Source organism: Pezoporus occidentalis, unplaced genomic scaffold, assembly GCF_034315485.1.
Source record: "Pezoporus occidentalis ecotype Australia unplaced genomic scaffold, CSIRO_AGI_Poc_V1 ctg5, whole genome shotgun sequence".
NCBI classification, from domain to species: Eukaryota; Metazoa; Chordata; class Aves; order Psittaciformes; family Psittacidae; genus Pezoporus; species Pezoporus occidentalis.
The window spans coordinates 12,290,033-12,313,013 of record NW_026915835.1 but is presented as its reverse complement, the minus strand read 5'-3'; the positions used below and the strand labels follow the sequence as shown (position 1 = coordinate 12,313,013).

General features: G+C 39.6%; 1 protein-coding gene across 5 annotated transcripts in view; it reads right to left on the bottom strand.

Moving 5' to 3' along the window:
- The window catches only part of LMO7 (LIM domain 7), a 128,220-nt gene that overhangs the window by 55,691 nt on the left and 49,548 nt on the right, over positions 1–22,981 (bottom strand). For all 5 annotated transcript variants that reach the window (XM_062636899.1, XM_062636900.1, XM_062636901.1 and 2 more), the window contains exon 4: positions 17,992–18,098. In XM_062636899.1, coding sequence (XP_062492883.1) covers positions 17,992–18,098 — 107 coding nt within the window. The remainder of the gene's footprint in view (positions 1–17,991; positions 18,099–22,981) is intronic.

Here is a 22,981-nt window from a genome sequence, read left to right as displayed (position 1 = left end):
AATTTAAAATAAAAACAAGATACAGAAATCTAGCAAAATCACAAAGTATATTACTCTTAGCAAAAAATGTAACCTTTTGTCTTGGGAAACAGACAAGATGTAAAAGAAGCAGGTATTATTTTCCATATTTGCCACAACTTTTACCTCTCATTCTCAGCTCCTGCAACATCCATGTGTAAGGGAGCTCCTTAAAGATGGAACTATTCTTACCCAGGCTCCTTAGGGCTTCGGGCTGATTTCTGTAACATCTGAAATTACTAAATTCAATTAGCTGCTATCAATACTACTGGATAAGTATTAACTTTCTTTATTACCTTATTTTGGGGATACTATTGGATAAGTATTAGCTTTTTTTTTTTTACTTTATTTTGGGAAAGATAATTTCTTCACCCCGCTAGGCAAGAGTGCTTTAAGACTACTTATAGCAGCCAAGTCAGAGGGTATTTTTAAACATTTGCTCAAAACATCAAGCTTTTTAGGCCAGGCTTTCTGTCCAAGCTTTTAATGTTGGAAAAATGAATGCTTCTTTATTGCAAAGTGAGAGAATGGGTAAAAGTCCAGCTACTTCCTTTGCCAGAATGTTAGAAAACCTATGTGGGAGGCAAAAGGGCTGGAGGGGAGAGAGAAGGGGAAAAAGAATAAGCTACTCTGACCATATACCTCTGAAGTTGGAGACTTCACATTTACAGCATCCCAACCTACTGAAACCAAACGTGCTATTACTCAGGGGTTTCTGTTGTAAAGTTAGAGGATGCTGAGAATAAAAACTTGAACAAAATTAATGATATGGGAAAACAATCCTAGCCAGGGAACTATAGATGATCTCACACCTCTCTTTCACCGGTACTCATGAAGTATGTAATTCGTAACATAAAACTGATGACTGTGGGAAAAAAATAGCTTAATACACCAATTAAGACACCACCAAAATGCTCCAACAAGCTATTACAACTAAGTCTGGTGGTAAGGAGGGAATGGAACAAAATGATCCAATTCTGCTCCAAGTGAGGCCATGGCAGTATTCCCAAAAATCTTTAATGAGTGCATGAGTAAATGCTAAATTAGGAACTTTCCTTCTCATGAGAAAGAAGATACTATGCGCACCAACTCTTAAAAACTACAGTTAGCCATCTGCAGAATTTCACCAGCTGTCTAGCCAGATGAAGCACTGGCAAAAAAAGACTCCTTAAAACACACATGGTGGTTATAAGCTATCCTTCCCAGATGTCAATCAAACCACAGCGCCAGGATAATACAGATGTAACCCTTGGGCTCTGGAAGTGGTGAACAGAAACTTTGAGACTCTCACCTGGGAATCCATAGCTACTGAAGACTGATGGTCTCTTGAAAACCCAGTGACTGGCAATTATTATTACATTTAGTCATTGCAAATATTAAAGCAAACTAATGGTCAAACAGCAAAGTATGTGAATGGCACCAGTTTTCTACAAGGCTCAGCTGCATAGGGGACAGGATGCATGTTACATTAGCAACTGCTAAATCCAGACCTGCTACCTTGGAAGTGTCTATCTATGGAAGCTGACATTTTGATCTCAAGTTTTTAGCACTATTTGATTCAGAAATCCCAAGAACAGCAGCGTTGTCACTGTAGTCACTATTTTACAACTCAGTTAAAAGCTAAGACCTTATCATCTCCCAGTTGAGACTGATAATCTAGACAGGATGAGAAATGCAAAGGCAGTGTGATAAAAGCTAGTTGCATGTTTCCCTTCTTGATTACAATTAATCCTAGTTTAGCACTACCTGAGACAAATTATAACTGGGAAAAAATCATACAGGAAGCCATCTCAGACGTATCATCACCAACATGCACATTGCAACAGTGAGACTCAGAGTAACTTCCAAGTTCTCCCCTTCCTCCTTTTCACCTCCAGGTTAGCAGAACTACAAGAAGAAATAAACCCAATACAGTGGAGGCATAACCAGTAGCATCCTCCAATGGATAGGATAAATCAGTCTCTGTAGATGGCTTAGGAATAGGTTGTTAAACTGCAGCAAAACTCAGCTCTCTTTGACAGGAAGGCAACCACCATAAAGTACAGGAGAAAAGAATGCAATAGAAATACCTTTACCCCTTGACTCACAAATAGCATACCTTGAGCATTATCATGATGTTTGGTTGCCAGATGGCAAACTGTTGACCACATTATCATAATATTCAAAGGTTTTTGCAATATGCTTTCACTTTCTTGCTGCATAGCATTAGACAGGGAGAGAAGGACATGAAAAAAATACACTGGAGTGCTCTTATCCTATCTACATTTCAGTATAGGTGCAGTTAGTGGTACAATTGACCTGCTAGAGTATACATATTAAAAATTAATTTAATAAAGGTCTCTGTTATAGATTTATTCTTTTAGCAAGTGAAGGTACAAAAACATACAAGTCTTCATCATCAAGGAAATACATTTACAACAGAGTAATACAGTGTACAAGTTTTCTAAGATACTTGAAAATAGCCTATACTTCTGTGCAAGTTATCCTCAAGCAAGCCTCATCTTTACTAACAGAAATCAGTACTATCAAAACCAGCTTGTGATATAACAAACTAGCCATCTGTTTGATGCTAATTTATTGGAAGACACTGATTCAGAACCACTGCAGTAGTCAGACATTTATTGCTTAAAGAGAATGAAAATGAATGTGAAGTCTTTTGCTACACCACATTAAAAGCTCTTCACTTGGAAAACAACATGTTGAGTACCTGCAAAAGTATGCACTCCAAATTTTTTTCAGGTAAGAAAGAATCTGTGGAACCTTTTCCTAGGGAAGAAAATCCAGAACCGTTGCATGAACTTTGGCCAGAATGTCAAGTATGTAATTATTTGAACTACAATTATTATTAAAAGTAACATAGTTATTACTTAAGCCCTACAAGGAAAACCCCTAAACAGACACAGAATAGGCACACAGGTGAATATACATATGAACAACAAAAAATCAGGCAACACTTCAAAAATAAAAGAATAATAAATTAAAAGCGCAGAGTTATCATTCTTTGCCAAGCAAAAAACTCGTATTAAAAGCACTCCCAAATCACTTCTCTTTTTAAGCAGTGACATTGAAATTTTAGCATTGATGAATGCTGTTCAGATAGAAACCAACAGCTTGGACTTGAAGTAAACAGGCCTTTTAAAATACATAAGTGCACATTTAAATTCATGCTGTGCTGATTTACAATGCGTAAAATCTCAAATACACTCATTCTGAGGGACATACAAGTTCCCTTCAAAAATATGTTCACTAACACACTCATGATTCCAGAGCAACTTACAAAAATAAAATCTGTTTTGAAATTCTGCTTTCTTTGAAAAGGCTTTTATTTTTGCTAATTTTGGCTTGCATAGAGCAATGGACTGCAACTTGCTCTGTTTAATAAGCCAACTTCTTTTTCTGCCCTCTCCTACAAGGCTTTTAAGTTGACCATCTATACCCAGTTTGTTTTATACTCGTGTATCTGCCCTCGTATCTTGATGTGTTGACCAGCACTTAAAGAGCCACGCTCTTTCAAATCCTAGCTATAAACTCATTTCTGCTACATCTTCCACCACCAAGGAAAGTACAAGGTAATTTTTTTTTGTAATGATTGCCCTCTATTTTTGTATGCAAGGATCAGGGCATTACACACTTTTAATGAGCAAATGCATGGAAACCTCTACAGCCACCTCTTGTAATATCATTAAATACTAACCTCTTATAATGGTCACTTGCCCTCTGCTTCGAAGTGTGCACTCTCGGAGGCTAACTCAGTGCTGTTTGTTTTGTGAGTTGCCTGGCAGAGACATCTGAGCAATGGAGAATGAAAACAGCAAGAAAGCATCTTCACCATGTATCCGAAATTAGCTGGAGTGTTATCTGAAGGTTATTCTGAATGCCAACAGTGGTGGCACACAGCCCACCTACAGCCAAGGAACTAGAAACTGAAAAGATGCTACCCCTCTTCATTTAAAGTAAAAGCAGATTCTAGAATATTATACAGGTAAAAAGTAATCTTACTACACTTGCTTTGAAACTGAAGGGAGTCTTCATAATCAAGCATTTATAGCATTAAATATAATATAGTATTAACAAAGAAGTCACATTGCCAAGAGCTGAAATAACCTGAAGTATTTAGTTGGAGTATTCTCATGGGGAGAAAAAAAAACACTGTTTAGTAGTTTTCTTCCACTGTTTTCACTGCTCCTTATTTCCGCTTATAAGGAGCCTAGTCTTTCCTGTGACTACAGATGCACAAACAACAAGAACATGTTCCACTAAGTGCTGCATGCCAAAACCTACATGCAATTAAGCTTGACCAAACAGTTTCTAGGAGCTTGAACATATTTGCATTCCTGACAAAAGTTCCGCAAACAAAAGCTCTTTCTGTAAGAACGGTATGCGTGTCTTTGGTACATGTCCATCAAAAAGATTCCTTCTCCAGGAGATAAAAGTGAGCCTGCCTTTCTCTCTCTGACTGATCAGACAGCAATACATCATTTTTACATGATGGAAGCCACAAAAACACATTCCTGGGCAACAAGAGACAAGAAGAAATTTCCAGCATTCACTGTTTCCCCACCTATCCTGAAACAGAATTAAGCCAAGAAAGAAACTTTCATAGAGTAACAGAATCATTTAGGTTGGAAAAGACATTGAAGATCCTAGAGTCCAACTGTACCACCAAGTCCACCACTAAACCATGTCCCTAAGCACCACAACTACACATCTTTTAAGATAACTCCAGGGATGGTCACTCCACCTATCCCTTGGAGCAGCCTGTTCCAATGCCTGACAACCCTTTCAGGGCAGAAGTTTCTCCTAATTGTCAATCTAAACCTCCCCTGGCACTACATGAGGTCATTTCTTCTTGTCCTATTACCTGGGAGAAAAGACTGACCCCCACCTCACTACAACTTCCTTTCAGGTAGTTGTGGAGGGCAATAAGGTCCCCCCGAGCCTTCTCCAGACTAAACACCCCCAGTTTCCTCAGCAATTCCTCATCAGACCTATTCTCCAGACCCTTCACCAGCTTTGCTGACCTTTCCTGGACCCACTCCAGCACCTCAATGTCTTTCTTGTAGTGAGAGCTTCAGAACTGAACACAGGATTCGCGGTGCAGCCTCACCAGTGCAGAGTACAGGGGAATGATCACTGCCCTGGCCCTGCTGGCTATGCTATTTCTGATACAGGCCAGGATGCTGTTGGCCTTCTTGGCTGCCTGGGCACAATCTGCATCATGTTCAGCAGCCATCAATCAGCAACCCCAGGTCCTTTTTCTAGAGCAGCTTTCCAGACACTCTTTCCCAAGCCTGTAGCATTACAAGGGGTTGTTGTGGCCCAAGTGCAGGACCTCATAAAACCTCATAAAATTGGCCTCGGCCCATCAATCCAGCCTGTCCAAATCCCTCTGCAGAACCGTCATAACCTCCAGCAGATAAATACTCCCACTCAACTTGGTGTCTTCTGCAAATTTACTGAGGGCGCACCTTACCCAGCTTCTCTCCTTCTCTGCTGCTTCACTGCAGAGTCCTATTGTGTAAATACACGTTCTGAGAAAACCAATAAGCACCAGTGCTTCACTCTGGTTTTCCTCCTGATAAAAACTCATGCTGTCCATTAAAGAAAGGAAGTTTATCAAGCAACTTTGGTAGACATCTGATAGCTGCCTTAGTTTATTTTAAACCTGCTGCCTTAGTTTATTTTATTAAGACCTGCACAGTCTTCCAAAGCAGTGCTGGCAAGCCAGGTGATGGGCTGATGTGTCCTCCTGTGCTGGCAGCATAGTGCACAGCTGAGAACACCTACTGCACACTCATTGCTCAGGTGGTACCCAGGCTCAGACACACAGATTCACACTGTTGGATGCCATCTGTCCCTGGATTTATAGATTTGAAATCTTATCTGCTCAATAAAAGAATACCAAACATAAAATAGAAGTAGTAATCAACAAATGCAGTCACATCATTTTGGTGACAATCACCACCCTAAACTCACCATACCACCTGGATTACTAGAGATTTTTGTATAGGTTATTAAACAGCTGGATGCATTCACAGGCAGTATTTGAGAAGACTGAATTAAACTAAGGAACTTGGTGGCAGCTCAAAGAGAAAAATGCTTCAGAAAGAAAATGTTGTTTATAAAAGGAAAGTATCCTTTTCCAAGATATTTTTTTTTCCTCTTGAAGGAATGAAAACATCACAATGAAATGGCAAATACTAGTGTATCAGTCCTAAGTGAATTTTGTATGATTTCTCAACTGCACTCAACGTTCAGTACAAGAGGCAAGCTCAGATTTCAAAGAATAACATGTTCTGCACAGAGAAAGAGCATTTTGCAGGACAAGCACAGCAGAGGAGTATCATTACTGATGCATCTTATTCTGCACTTATTCAATCTGAGTGGGTGTGCCTTCTGCGTAACCATCTGATGTGTGATCTTGCAGTTACATCACCCATGCCACAAACAGTAACAAAACCTCTTAAATTAACTGATCTTTTTAGAATGTAGATTTTAAGTAATGATGCTGAATATAGTATATTCAAATAGATGTGACAAATAATTTCAAGAGAATTCCAGCCACTTTTATTTATTCTTATGAAGCTTCTCCTAAAATTTCAAAAGGCTTTGAATAATGTTAAATAAAATGTTAAATTTCTAAAAATTCATGATAATATTGTACTTGTTATTGCAAAACCTGGTCACTCATAATAGTAGTCAGATACTGGTCTATATTAAGAAACTTACCACTATTTTATTTATCTTTTCAGATACCTCTGCATACGATGTTCCACACCTGCTAAAGCTTAACAATGATAGATTGATTGATTTAGCAAATCAAATGAATTGCTTCTATAAAATTTACATTTGACTTGTTCCTTTTTTTTTTGCTTCTTAGAGGAGGTTTTCATATTTAAAAGCAGCTTTCACTGGATATGACCTTTTCAAAACCACACAGAAGAGCAGCCAAAAGGGGCAAGATCAGAACTCTATCTAGCCCAGGATCCCATCCTCCCGTGCAAACCCAAGTGGTTGCCTAAGGAAAGGTAAAATTAGAGCAGGCAATAGATGATTCTCCCTCGGGGACTTCCCAAGCTAGATGTGGTTTTCCCATATTAAGTAATTCTTAAGAGATCCCCCTTCTGTGAGCTTCTCCTTAGACTCAAGTAAACTTTTATCATCTACAGCATCTGTTGACAAGGAAGCCAACTGCCCCTTCATTTGGTTCATTGATCAGTCATGGAACATGGGACACAGTAACTAGTTGACCCACTTCATCCATGACACCTGCTGGGGGGCGTGGGTACTGTTTACTTGCTTTAAGCTTACTGCTTTGTTCATCTCTCCATCCATCATCTCTCTCAACGCTTATGACTCCTAGCATGTTTAACTAAATGTCCAACAGAAGCTATTCCTGCTTTTGGTCAGAGAAGTGCCATGAAGATAAAGATATTCCAGTTCCACAGATTTAATTTTGGGGGAATCTGGGGAGGAGAAGTGAGAGAGTGAAGAAAGGAAAAGTGATCAAAGTCCAAAACTTCAGAAAGTATTTATACCACCACCCAATTCCAGATTAACCATAGCAGCACAATGATGTACCATTGTTTTTCCATTTCCTAACACTTCTTAACAATGCTTGGGATTTGTTTCTGGGTGGATATTTGGGGGGATTTGTTTGTTTTGCTGTTGCTGTTGGTTGTTTTCTTTTTTCTTTGTACTGGCACTGACACCAAATAGGTGCCTTCACAAATCTCTCAGAAAACTCGTAGCCCCATTACCTCAGGTCTGAGCAGCATTAGGTGTTCCAGACCTCAGAATTTTATACACAAAATTAAAGTTGTTCTGATTTTCCTGTTCTTGCTTAAGTAATCCAAGGTTTCCTGATTTTATACATAAAAAAAGAACAGTTCCTGAAAAATTAACCTACAAGCTACTATTACAAGCTTTTTACTAGAGTAATTAACACTGATAAATTTGGACAGATTAGGATTAGTTTGTGGAGTTGTACAGTAATTCCCTAGCTGCACAGATCTGTGATGAAAATACACCATGACTCCAAGTCAAACCATATATAAATATACTGTGCCTTCTGTTAACTCAGGCGTTTTTAGCTAGCGCTTTGCCAAATAATATCACTCACCCCAGAAAACCACCACAGCTGAGAGCATCTCACAAATATCAGGTCAAAGTTAAAAAGAATGTATTACTGCACCATCAACCTGACAAGCATATTTCAGCATTTATTCACAGGGCACAAATGGCTGTAATTTAATAGCCTTTGCAAAAGCAGAAGTATTTTGAACATGACCTCCCTTTCCCCGCCCCAGTTAAATATTTTATCATATAATGCATTGGAATCCACGTCAGTTGATGTATATCTGTATGTACTGGGTTCAAAGGTGTGTACATGTGTACATTTGCAGGATGTTTTTTCCATAAGGGAAAGAAAAGAGGAAATATCATCCACATTAGTCAGCCTTCTCACTCCAGTCCCAGCAACTGGCTGCAGAAACCTCCAGAATTTTTCTTTCTGAGTCAGTTTCTGATACCACTCTCCCCCCCACACAGACGGGAGCACAGCAAGGGTGCAGTCGATAAGGCAGAGGGCAGGGCTGCCAGAGTACTGGCTCTACAGGAACCTCATGACATTCAACGAGACAAAGTCCTAATCCTATCCCAACCCCTGGATGGACTTAACTTCTGCAATGGCAGAGCAGGGTGGGGAGCTGGACTTGGAGGTCCTACTGGGCTGAACATGAGTCAGCAGCAACCCCAGCAACAGGTCAACAGCACCCAGGGCTGTACAAAATAGAGTATGGCCAGAAGGCTGATGGACCTGATCATGCCCCCTTTCCCCAGTGCTCATTACGCCATGTCCATGATGCTGCCGTCTCCAGTTTGGTATCCCCCAGTACAGGAAAGATGCTCATAAACTGGTAGAGGTCATGGGGATGGTCAGGGCTAAGAGATCCTAAGCTTGATCATCCAGCTTCTTCAGCCTAGGGAGGAGTTCTCAGCTTGGGTTTTCTTCTGTTTTTTTTTTCTTTGTTTTGTTTTTTTTTTGTTTGTTTGTTTTTGGTGTTTTTTTCCCTTTTGCTTCTTAAAGACAACAGATCTCCATCATTTAAAAGACACATGAAAAGATCAAGTCTTTTTTTGTGTGGTTAAGCTTGGCAGCTATCTAGCAGGCTTCATCCTCCCTACCCCACCATTTCTTGTCTTTGACGGCAAGACATTGTTTCATTTAACTGGTTTCAGTAACAAGATGAAAAAGACCCTGCAACCCTCTTGACATGGATATGCACTTTCTAAAGACATTTGAATTTGTTAATGCATTATCAATTACATTCTGCAGTATCCACAGTAAGAAACTAGTTAATGCCATTTTGAAGGATACTATGAGCATTCTGATTAAGCAGTAGTAGCAATTAGAATTGAAAGCTCTGAAAGCAATGTAACAATCAAAGCTCAGGAATAGAAATGGCCAAAAGTACAGTTTCAGATGAAGTAGGTTCCACTGTCCAGCTTTAACTTCTCTATTTACAGAGCACAGTTAAATGACAAAGTCCTGTATCCATGGAAAACTTCAAGAAGTCAGCTTTCCCCAGTATTTAAATATAGGAGCTCTTCCTATTGAGTTGTCTGCCCACAGAAAAGCTTACTGAACTTCAACAATTTACATGTTAAGTGGAGTGAAAAATAATACAATAGTGAACTTGCATACATGTTTCTGTACAATTGATATTAACGTAATACAATCTTATTCTTTTATTCTTCTTTCTTCAACTTCCAACCTCAGTTACCACCCCCTTTTTTTTTTGTATAGAAGAAAATAAAAAGTTACTAAAAAAAAAAAATGCAGTTTTTCTTTTGTAACTTGCTGTTAGTCATGCAAATTGCCTTCCCTTCTCTACTGCACTGCTTTATAAACTGCATCTAATGCTGGGATGCTAGGGGATTGCTGTGCATGCTTACAACGCATACAGGTGCCTAAGATTTAGCCGGATTCCCATGGGACTCCTAGAAGGTTAGAGACACTTCTCTTAGCACAAAGGAAAAGAACACTAAAATAAAATATTGTAAAGGCTTTTAGTAATAATGTTATTCCAGCAATACTTTGAAAATGTAATAGGATCAAAAATGAGGACTTTGAACAAACCAAACAAACCTTTCAGCAGAAAGCTGCTGTAACCTCTTTCAGCAAATAATTCAGTTTTGTACCTTAACTGCTTGAATTCTAACATAAAGCTATGGATCTGTGACACTGGAGATGCCTAAATTGCTCTCAGTGCAACTAACAGACACTACATGTGTTTTTTTTCCAAATTACTTCAGACTACTCATGTACACTTGCAGGTACCAGTATACAATTCCAGAAGTTTTCTATTCTTAAAGCAGAAACATCTTCACAAAAGGAATAAATGGTAAATCAAATACCAGCAAAGGAATAATCCCATAAAGGAAATGTAACTTAAATCACTCACTAGAAAAAAATAAATAACAATCCCAACATTTCTTGTAATGATCACAAACTTCAGAAAGTAGAAGGATTAAACAGCACCACACCCAACACTTTATAGACTTTACACTGAAGAGTTGGAAGTAAGTTTCTAGCAGGTATTGTCCAAAGTCTGGAACATAATTTATTGCCTACAATGGTTTTACTGGAATGATTTAAAGCTTATCCAAATTAAGGACATGAGCATGAATATTTTACACTAAGCACAAGTTCCACAAGTCTGAAAAAACATGCTCTATTTTTATTTTCTTTACCTCTGCATAATTGTCATCAGTATTAACAAGTAAAACGTGTGAAATGAATTATCCTTAAATTAGTTATATCATAAACAGAATAAATAGAGCATTTTTAATGGTTAGAATATGGCTATGCCTAGTAAGTATTACCCATTTCTATGAATATGTCCATAGGAAAAAAAAAGGGAAAGGAAAAAAAAAAACAAAAGAGAGAATTTCCACACTTATGTAGTCATAGGAACATTTCTAAAATCATTCTAAAGTGAGGGTGCTGCAATTTTCCATTTCAAGGAAAGTGTCACTAGGAAACTCAGTTACCACAATAAAAGCCTATTACAACCACATGTGTAAGAAATGTTATTTCCCTGGATATAAGCGGAAGCAGCATTCATTGTTCTAATTAAATTTTGGTTAAGTGGCTTGCATTTCAGTTCTCAAGACCCACCAAGCAGTCTTATTTCTTTCATCTCAACTTGAATTCAAAGATAGTTTCTTAACCTTTACGCTCAAGCCTTTGTGGTGATTGACTCCTCAGTCACATAGGTATAGGCTAGAGACCTTAGACAGGTATAAGTTTTGGGCTCACTACTACTGTATTTCTTGTCCTGAAGCACTTGGCTTCTATCCAATACACAACTTTCTATTCTACAGAAAATAAAAAGGCAGGAAAGGGTGGCTCCGTGTTGGGCGTTTTGGGTTTTGGTTTGTTTGGGTTTTCTTTAAAGCCAAATTAGAAGTAGGTTCTTCAACTTATTAAAAATGTATTTTTCTTGGAAAAAGTCAGCACAGCAAATTCAGGTTCAGCTCCATCATGCACTCTTACTGTAAACATGAAACTCTTAAGCAAAAAAAAAAAAAAAAATAGAAACAGAAGAAAGATCATAGAATGGTTTGGGTTGTAAGTGATCTTAAAGATCATAAATACCATAAATGGATACCTTCCACTAGGCTAGATTGCTCAAAGCATAACTCTGCAAATGTATTAAATATAGAAGGTGGCCCAAGTATGAATTCAGTATTATCAACAGCAAACACCAGCTCTGAGCTACCTGTCCACAAACTGGCTTGTGTTATCTCTCTCTCCTGTAAGTATCCATTTTCAGGGTATTTGACCCTGTCTCCCTTGAGCAAAATATGGCAGTTCTTCCTGAAGGACAAAATGGGATACAAGTCCCAAGAGAGTTGCTCATAATTATACCTCAAGCTTCCAGCTAAGTCACTTGTCAGCTAAAAGAGTTGAGTGGCACTGGCAGAGCAACCCTAAAAAAATTCTTCCAAAGACTGACATGCATTACTGCTTTCACAATTAGAAATGTTTATTTTTGGAGAGCTTTAAGAGCACTGAAAACAACCACCCACTCAAAAGATCATCTCTTCTATCCAACAGTTGTAGTATTCATCCCGTAGAACAGAAATTTCACTTCGCCTTTGTTAACCCTGCAGAAGAAAGTATCCCAAGTAGGAAATAACAGGAATCAGGAAATTTGGCAGATTCCCCAAGACTAGACAGGAAGAACATTAAAGTAATGAGAAACATCAACTTATTAAACAAAACAGAATAAAAACCAAAACCAACAACAAAACAACCCCCTTTTCTAATTAGAGCCTAAGATTTACTAAATAGCATGCAGTTACTTTCCACATGAAAAACAGGAATCTACTAATGGATTGAATGTAGCACTGGAAGAAGCTACACCTGCATTCAACCACTCTCTGCTACTGATTCACTGCTATTTTCAGGAACCCTATTATATCTGCACATTTAGTGGTTGCACCCAAAAAGACAAGTAAGGCACCTCTGTCACTGTAAATTGGCACTGAAGCTATTGTAACCTGAATTATGGGATTAAGAAGGTGGGTACTAGACGATGCTTTGTGTTTCGCTTAATTAGTCAGTCCTAGAAGGTTTCCCTTTTGACAGCCCCTAAATGAAGAGAGTTGTGCAGTAAGGGACAAGAGTTGCAGTATGGCTGGTAGTGATTTTGCATATATGCTTAAAATTGTTAATGTTGGTATAATGGGTACAATTGGTCATTCTTGTTTAATCAGAAGAAAATACCATTAAAGGCATCCTACTCCAGATGGATGAAGAGATGCAGAATATGTTCTTACAGCCGCATCCCACAGCAACTATTTCATTTTCTCAGGCTTTATCTTAAAAGCATCTGATCTTTAAACTTCTTTGCAGTATTTTATAATTCAGAAAGTATTCTCTGAAGTGAAATAGACACCCTGTCTCAAAAAAAAAAAAGAAAAAGAAAAAACCCCACAAAAATAAAAACCAAATCAGCTGAAATGCATGAACACAAGGATGAACATGACAGGTAACAGTTGTTACTTGTCTCTAGTTGGCTTTAGTTACATAGAGCTTTATGCAACACAAAGCATGGCATTCAAATTTTTCAAAAGTTGCTTTTTTCTTTAGGAAATAATGAAACATAATTGTGCTAAAGAAACATCAAATTGGTAAGCTTAAACTATTCAAAAGTTAGAAATGCCAGGGCCATAGGTCAGAGCTCAGTTACTTCATCTCATGTATGCACTTAATTTCAACTTCAGCAAGACTTGTATGACAGGGTTTTCTGCTCGCTTTATACAATTTACACTTCATTTAGTGAACAGGATTGATAACAAATACTTGGAAAAGTACAAAGCAGCAAGAAGTTGAAGGCCTTATCCAAATCCCAAGTTCTGCAAGGCACAGAGATACTTCTGGCTACCTTGGGAGATAGTTTGAGCCTCATTCTAAGTATAACCCTGTAGTAAAAATATTAACAGGAGCCAAATATTTTAAGCTGCTATTTTATTGAGAAATAAAATTGATATTGTAAACCAAACTTCAACATTAGGGCTCAAGGGCTTGTGGTGGCTTTAAAAAAAGTTTGTTGGATTTATTAGTAGTATTTAATGAGACTTGTGGAGTGGATACTTCATTTTCCAGATTTTTTTTTTTTTTTTCAGACAGAAGAATTAATTTGCTTGAAAGACAAGACACAGTTTACACTCTCAGTCTGACTCTTCAGGCTGCCTCCTTTAAAACTGATGATTGGGATAACAAATTCCACCAGAACTGAAGTTTGGCATCTGCCTAAGCAAACTCGCCCTTTCAACTCCACGAATCGATTTTACAAAGAACCATTCCACAGCTGGGAACAGCTGGGTGTGTCACCTATAAAGAGATGGGTAGGGACGTACTTACATTTTTAAATAGTAACTGACAACTGAGAGTCACTGAGCTCATATTGAATTCTTACTTTGACAGGACTAAAAAATAATCAAATGAAGTGAATCTCTCACTGGTGTGAATTTAAAAAAGCCTCTCAAGCTGCTGGGTTTTAAAATAACACCTCCTCCAATTAAAAATAATAAAATCCTAGGCTAAATAAAAAATAAAATAAAATACACTGAAAGAATGGAAGAAAAATGCATAGGCATATACACAAATAACTAGCCACAAAACAGTATGATGTGCACATGACTGCCAAACATGGTAGGCGAGGAATAAATCCATCTGGATAATCTTTATTGGAACACATGACACATTGCTGTACTATACCATTGAGCAATAACTTCTGCAGATTTACAGAAAGACTGAACTATAAATCTCAGGCATTACTGCACACTCCCGTTTTCATTGGCAGAAAAGAAACCATCCATGCCAGTATATTTTTTCCACATTACCTGACTACTAATCTCATTGCTGATCTGGCAAAGCATAAAGTTTGCAAGGCTTTGAAGAGCAACCAGTAATTTTAACCAGCCCTCTTCACACAACCTTCTAAACAATGAAAATTTAAGGAGCTTTTTCTTTGCAAAAAGGATAATCACATAATCACTTGGAACTGAGAGTCTGGATATTTAAGAGGATTCTTGCCTCTCCTGTCCCAGATACTAGTTGTAATTACAGAGGACTTTCTCATTATCCCTATGCATCATCTCACTTGCAATAGAAAACAAAATACAAGTGAAAGTTGTAACCTCCTTACCAGGTAGTAAGATTATTTTCTTAGCACAGCTTCTGGCAAGCCATGAGGAACAGAGAGTCTTCACCTTAACTCAGGTGACAAAAGAACATCACCCAACACACAAAGTTCAGTATCTCTGAAAGGCATTGTGGTGGTGTTGATGAGATAGAAAGACCGAGCACTTATCAGCAAAGGTACAGTTAAAGGTACAAGGAGAACTTACTTTTCCTTCTGGGAAGGGAGCCTGCCCAGGTGGACAGGACCACAGCACAAGATGCCAACAGCCTTAGGGCATATGATTTCCCACAAGGTAAGGAGAAGGAGGTACCACACATAACTGCCAGGCAGCAGAGGCAGGAAAAACAGAGGGAACACCTCTCCACAGAGCACATCATCCTCAGTGGGCAGGCGATCCTCCTCCAGGACCTTTCCAGCACCAGAGGCATCAGAACAATTAGAGAAGTCTACAGGAGGCCCAGCATGGCAGGGATGGAGATGCAACCTCCCAGCCAGCATCAGAAATTGGTTTTGCTCTGACATAAAATGACAACTCTCATGACTGCCTTTAGCTACATAAGCAGACCCACCCTTTTAATAGTACCTTCCTCTTATCTCCTTTCCACATGCAAGGCAAATCAGGTATCTTCTTATGCCTGGCAGTACATATGTGTATCCCACCAGCATGCTGTTCTCAGCCTGAAAAGCTGACTGTTTCAGGAACAGTTTATTTAATCTATTTTGGGTAGATAAGCATGCTGTAATGGTGGTGCAACTGCAGAATACAGCAATACTGCTGAGGTGTCAAAATACACACCGCTTCAGGCACACGTAAATGTTATCCTGCACAACCTATCGCAGATGGTTTAAGATGTGGGCAATTAGCCTCAGGTGACAGCAGCAAAATGGATTTGCTTAGGAATGTTAGACAGCCAAAAATTGAATGTAATCTTTTATAAAAATCAGCATATAAAAAAGGTTTCCCCTCTTTGGGAAAAGAAATTAGTTACTTCTAATGCTGAAACTAAGGTTAACAGAGGATAATATGAAAGCAAGACATGAAATAGTATCCCTTTTCTGAGGCCTGGCATCCTACAAGTTTTGACGAAATTGGTAATTCAGCTCAAATATATGAAGTTATTTATTTCTATTAAATAACAAAAAAAAAAAAACAAAACAACAAAACATCAGATAAAGCTCCTGATCAGATAGCATTTCTCTCCTGACACACATATGACTCTCTCTGGAAACCCTCTGAAGACTAGATTGCCCTCTGGGTAATCAAATGACTCATAATAAACTTTTCAATGGGGAGAGCTCTCTTCGTATAACTTATTTCCTTCATTTGTTGGACTAAAACTTCCCATCCCCCTCCAAACTCCTAAACACATCAAAATGTGCTGGTATAGTTTAGGTTACCACTTTACAGCATGCTCAGATACAGAAGTTTTGAATTATTTTAAGTATTTTACACACACTGTGGGACTGCCATATAACAGTTTGGAAAAATCAAACTTATACTGAAATGCATTAAAAGAGCATGGCTATACCACCAGCAGCTGGCAGCTTCCCAGCTCTAACCCAGACCCCTTTCATTGCTCTCAGTAAGAAGAGCTCAATGGTTAAACCTACTTTTCTGAAAATCACCAACTAACCTGTTGCCAAGTACCTATGATGTAAAACCCCCACTGCCTTATGGCAACTTCTAATTCCAGCCTTACTCTCTGTTCCCAGAGCTGGGAGGGGAACCAGCAGAGCTGAAAGGATAAAACAAAACTAAACAAAACACATCACCAACAAAACCTGGTTACAGACCCACTGGATTAATTTCATGGCTGACCTCACTTGGAAGCTGCTGTTAAAGTAGGGACAAGTTGGACAACATACCTTGCACAACAGTTTGCTAACTCGACCTCCCCAGGGTTTCAGCTTGTCACTACTGACATTGCTGAAGACCAGCTCCTGACCGCCTCTAACCCTTCCTGGTGATACTCTTGGAAGCAAACCTCCACCAAAATAACTGTAGTGAGGGTTTTGTGGATAATTAAAGCATGTTAGAAGCTACCAACCCTCCAGCTTTTGGCATGATGTAGGAACCAGCAGCAAGAATACCAGCATCCTGGAAAGGTGCCAAGTCCCTAAATACGTTTCGGGTATGAGTCAAAGATTGGAAAATGCATTGCCATCTCAAGTATCAGACCTCAAAACGGTATGAACTTTCATTCTGAAACCAGGCAGAGAGTATGTCAACATGCTACTGCCAGATCCACCTACATAGAGATTTCTTTCCAATTAAAGCAACTGTGTCATTTCACAGTATTTTTTTTCCCTTGTATTTACAGAAGGATTACTGCCTATTCTTCTTTGATAAAACCAGCAATATAAGATAGGAATCAATTCTTAACATTTAACCTGATAGGTTTTCAGCAAGAATCACTGAAGCTTCTCTTTTTTTCGGAGACAATAAATCCACCCTTTGTACTAACACAATAAAAACAGCTAATACTGTAACAAAGCAAGATGCCCCAGGACAATATTTTTCCATGACACATTTATCTTAAAACACCTGTTAAGTGTCTATACAGTAAAAATACACCTTAATCTCGCAGAAACTACTAAGACTCCTAATAGGAGACACAGCAGTCCTGAGATTTGAGAATCCATCAATTATATTTCTGAACCAAACCACTGCTATTTCACAGGAAAACTCTTTTCTCTGTAAACATGACAATTTCCCTTTGTGCAATTCAGTACTTGATTTCTACACCCCCATTGACAGGAGATGTGACATTCAGTAACAAACACCTGATTAATAGTTGGAGTGGTGAGACCCGCAGTCCTTGAGGAACACTGTACCTCAGCCTCGGAGCCATTCAGATAAGTATCAGAAGTACCACCTCAGCCTTTCAGATTTTACATCAGTAATCTCAAAGCATAAAGGGAAGCAATGCTTGCGATACCATTTAACAGTTAATTTTGCTCCAAGTTTAAAATAACCTGAACAGTTTCTCTCTCGTATATTAAATCCTGTAAATATTCATTAATTATTTTGCTTGTAAGGTATAATACTCATGTTTTAAAATTAAATTTGTGCAAATCATATCTACCAGTCTCAACAAGGCTTAAACCCTCTCCACAGTATTCAGAACTGCTTGTACCAGATTAAAAGAATTTTCCATAGGCAAACATTAAAAATAAATAAATCAATAAAAAAAAAGACCGTGAAACATCTTGGAGGGAGAAGGGGAGGGAGAAAACAAACCACAAAACTCACTTGACTGTAACTCGATTGGACAAATCCTGAAGATCTCCTGGATGAAAAAGCTGAGCTTCTTTCAGTCCAATATTTTCACACGCTTTCAGAAAAACATTTATATTATCCTGCAAAGAGAAGTAGAAAGCAGTTGCTTAGTTAAAAGCACTAAGCAGGTTTTGCAAGATGATTAGCGACAGCCTCTGAATGTCAAAGTCCAGTTCACGTAAATAATACTGAAAAAACAATCTTTGGGATCATAAACACAGGTCGTTCCTCATGCACATAGGCAGGCTGGGTTGAGATCTCAGTGACTGAGGGGTATGTTAAAGATTACCTGGCATAAGGCAGCAGTGAGCCAGTAGGCAGCAATCTCCACTTTGATGTCAGCTCTGTTCAGCAAACAAACGCCCTCTTCCTCGCTTTGCACGACAAGCCTCACCTCTTGCCTTTAAAAATAACTCCAGCTACTGACATTCACCACCCAGAAACTCTTGGCAGGGGAGGAAGAAGAGGAGGGACACACTGCTTCTATGCTCACAGACCGCTGAGGGAATACTGCACCTGGAGTCTGGGTTTGGTTGCTGAGCAAAGCTCCAAAGAGACAGAAACCAAACTGTATTCAGTGCTGCTGCTTCCTTACATCAGGGTTTTTTCCTCTCGTGTTCCTCCCCTCTTTATGCCCCCCCCCCCCCCAACTCACACCAATATTACAGAGTATAGGTGCAGGGTATTAACGTGTTACAGCACCACTCATTGCACCTGCTGCAGATCAACCCAGCTGCAAGAGCAAGGTTAAAAATAAATAAATCAAACGATAGAGAAAGATTATACAACTTGTGATCTCTTTCCACTCCATAAACAATAGGCATTAGGCAAGAAATTCCTTCTCGTTAAGGCGGAATGCTATCAACAACAAAAGAATGTGCCCTCTTGCGCACTTGCTCCCTTCAGCTGTAAGCCACAGGAAAAGGTACACAAAGTTACTTAATTCAGAAGCTACCCACAGCCCTGTCATTTGCAGGGTTCCTAAATCAAGGTACTGGTAACAGAGTTCCACAGTATGGAAAAGCTCTACTTCAGCAATTTAACACACCTTAATTTTTTTTTTTTCTTTTTGACACATAATCACTGCCTGTAACAATTATACCATCATTTAAAATTTCTTTAAAAACAAAAACCATAAAGAAAACACCACTGCTTCTAATACAGGCTTTAAAAAGTAAAAGAAACCCAAGAATACCCACAACCTTCTGTTTTGAGGGTCCCCAGGATTCTAGTATTTCTTATCAGTCTGTAAACATGGCTTCATTCAAGGAAAACATTTGAACAAGGTATTCCCTGTGCAGGCTGCAGGCTCTGTGTTAACACAGCCAAAAGATCCCGAGTGTCTCACACTGGGAAGGTTCTGCCTCAAAGCCTGATGTGCGATGTGCCACGGTGGGAGCTGTTCTGCTTCAGGGGGATGACATGACAACAAGGGGGAACATGATGTGGTGGCAAATGAGACAAAGTGGCTTGGAAGGATGGAGGACAGGCAACCTCACCTCTGCCTGTGCATTAGCCTCTGCAAGTGCCCAGGGGGCTGCCTGCACCAGTGGCCCAAGGAGATTGATGATGGGGGGTGTAAAGCCAGGAGGGACATTTACTTTTCCTTTCCATACAGCATAGGGAAATCTGATTATATGTGGCAGTTTTATTCAATTAATATTTGAGTGCTGGTGAGCGACTGGCACAGGTTGCCCAGAGAAGCTGTGGTTGCCCCAACCCTGGCAGTGTTCAAGGCCAGGTTGGACCGGGTTTTGAGCAACCTGGTCTAGTGGAAGGTGTCCCTGCCTCTGACAGCGGGGTGGGAACCAGATGATATTTAAGGTCCCTTCCAATCCAAGGCATCCTATGATTCTATGATTAGTACCAAAACCCCAAAGACTTGAAAAGACATCGCTTCTTCTGTATGGAAGTGGCCACAGACTACAGTCCCATTGCAAGAAGGGGAGCTGCTTGGTAAACAGCGACAGGCACCTCTCAGGTCAGTGTACAGGGGTCCGGGAAATCCAAGAAACTTCTGCAGAGCAGAAGGAAAAAGTAGTTGCAAGGGAATGAACACTGACACTGATCAAGGCAACATGCCCTAATTGTTCTCACCAACCACCCAAACTCACAGTCAACTCCCAAAGCGATAGGTTACATCAACTGAACTGCAGAAAATGTGCACATTGTGCAGGTAAACAAGGAAGAAGAGTCAGAGGTGTAGAGGAATGGATGCTGCCTACACCCCAAGCAGTAGGAAAACAAAGGAGTTGCTCATCAGTGGCTGCTTGGCTGCACAACCACTGAACTGTTGGCACACGAGAGAATTAATTTTGAAGGTGTCGCAGCAATTAAACCTATCAAACATCAACCTCTTGATAAATAACACTTACAGCTTCTGAGAACACCTATTGCCAACATGAGCCAAAACCTTCAGAAACTGGTGAGAGACCAGAAACTTCCCAAAGGCCAGGGAAAGACAACATAGGAGGCAGAACACAGCTATTCACAGCCTTTGTGTGCAGGATAAAACATGGTTCAAAATGTGCCTCCCCCAGCTCCCAAGCCAGCAGTTTGATCACACCTACCATCTCATGTGGGACTGCCCCAACGCCAGTTCTCATCCGGTCAGGGCCTGGAACTGACACCCAGAGACCATGAGATGGCACCCAAAAAGTTATTACTCAGGTTAGCAAATTGACACAAAAAGGTATCATTTCAACAAATCAGCACTTGTAAATACTGTCCTCGCCAAGTTACTCTTCCCTAATCATTGTAAATCACTGAAGCCACAAGTCTCAAAATAGCTAATAGCAGTTTTAAACTCTACCAGAATAATGAACCTTAAAATTAATTTTAAATAGCACCACAGAAATAAGCAGGGGAAAAAAGACAAGCTATCAACCTTGCAATTAGATTTAACATTAGAGATGTGAACAGGAACATTGTTCAGTGATTAATGCATTCAAATATAGAAGCCATTATGCTATTCCTTTTACCAATATAACTGTACTTTAAATAAGACTAATTGAAGTTACAACTTGAGCTTCAAAGCATATACTCCAATCAATCTCATCATACTCCACAAAAACTATTCTTAAGCATTCAGAACTCATAAGTCTGGAGAAGCGCAACACAACAGATCTACCTCCTGGTGACTGCAAGTCACTGAAGCGGCATGCTTGAAGTAAAAAAAAAAAAAGACTTATGTCCACAACTGCCTTCTACCACTGAGGTGTTCCAGATGTCTGTAAATGAGGGCAGGCCATTTAAGTTCAAGCAAGATTCAAATTAGTAGTTGCAGAGAGAGGAGCATGATGATGAGAGAAGACAAGGGACCTATAAAATGAGAACTGGAGAACTTGGTTCCGTTATACCCATAAAATGGGGCATGAGAGGCAATACTGCTGCCATCTACCAGCACAAGGGAAGCAAAACCAGAAAGGGAGAGAAGAGATGCCCAGTCCAAAGGCAAGGCTCCATGGTCAGGCAGATCAAATACATTTATATAGAAAACATGAGGTTTCTGACCATTAAAAAAAGAAATCTCCTGAACTGACAGGCACTATATGGACAAAAATTAACTCCACGCTTTTAATACAGAGCTCCAGTAGTGCATTTCCATAATGAACTTGGAATTAGCATCATAGAATTACAGTTTAAATCACAACAAAAATAAAGTCTTAAGTCTTAACCACAAAATTCAGTAGCAATTTATTTCTGGTATGTTATTACTACTTCTAAGTGTTTGGTGAGACAGGGTAGGGAGCCTGGGGGGTGGAGGGGGCCCGTTTCTTTTTCCCCAGATGGTGTGCATGATGAAACGGCAGAGCATTTCAGATGCTCCCAGCACAATTTGAGTTTCCCACACGCAGTAGACTTACATTAAATGCACAGCACAAAATGCTGAGTAGGTATAGCTATTACCTTTCAGCATTTCATTTTTGTCTCAAACTTCAAAGTAAACCGCACCCAAAAACTCTGCGAAGTCGTAATACAAGAGAGACAGAGCCAGCAGTGGGAAGCAGGTCATCCACGAGCAGGCATTTAAATACCACTGATCCAGGGAATGACACAATACCGCATGTTTTCAGGCATGCACCTGCCTTTCTGGTCCCCATGGTGCATCACCAGCCACAAACCATTCCCTCTGCCTGTTGCTAAAGCATCCCTCTAACCAGTGTTGAGCAGGAGCCAAGATAACATGCCCATACTGAAAGTGAGACTGTGGTCCATTCCCTCCTTCTGTCCCATATTGTAGCAAAGCTTCATGAACACAGCCTTATGGACATCATGAGAGCAAAGAGCTGAGTCTTCCCTGTTCTTCCTTGCCAGACCTAAGTCCTGCTCCCAGACAAGGGGCAGGGGGGCTGCACCAGAGCTCTGCACCTCCAGCAGGGCTGCCACAACAGGGCTCCTCATTCCCATTGCTATCCTCCAGACTGCAAAGAAGAAAGAAGCCAGTCACTGTATGGGAAAACGTGAGAGTACAGACATCTTCCTTTAAAAGTAATTTAAAAAAATGAAATAAAATTTGAGGGATTGCCACTGGCATTAGTGCCATGTTTGCAGCTGGAATCAACTCCTAATATATGCCACCATGGCAAGAACTTGAGACAAAGGTGAACAGCACTATGACAAGGAAGACAAATATACATTGCTGGTGAGGTGGTGGCAATGGTGGGAAATACACCTCAATGCCCATAAAAAACAGAAAATAGAGCAAGAGCTTCTAAACCAGGAAAAAAACCTGCATGAGCAACAGGGAAGTGAGGGAAAATACAGAAGTAGAGATACAAAAAAGTTGGAGAAAGAGTTGGCATTAAGTATGAAAAAACCAACCACCCACTAACCTAAGAAGACATAAAGTGTGTAAAATACAAAAAGAATCTCAGAAATCTCTAAAGTGAAAGAGCATAAAGTGAAAGGCAATTAAGAGAGGTCTCCATGTAAGTATGTGTAAATACCATCTTATTTTGAC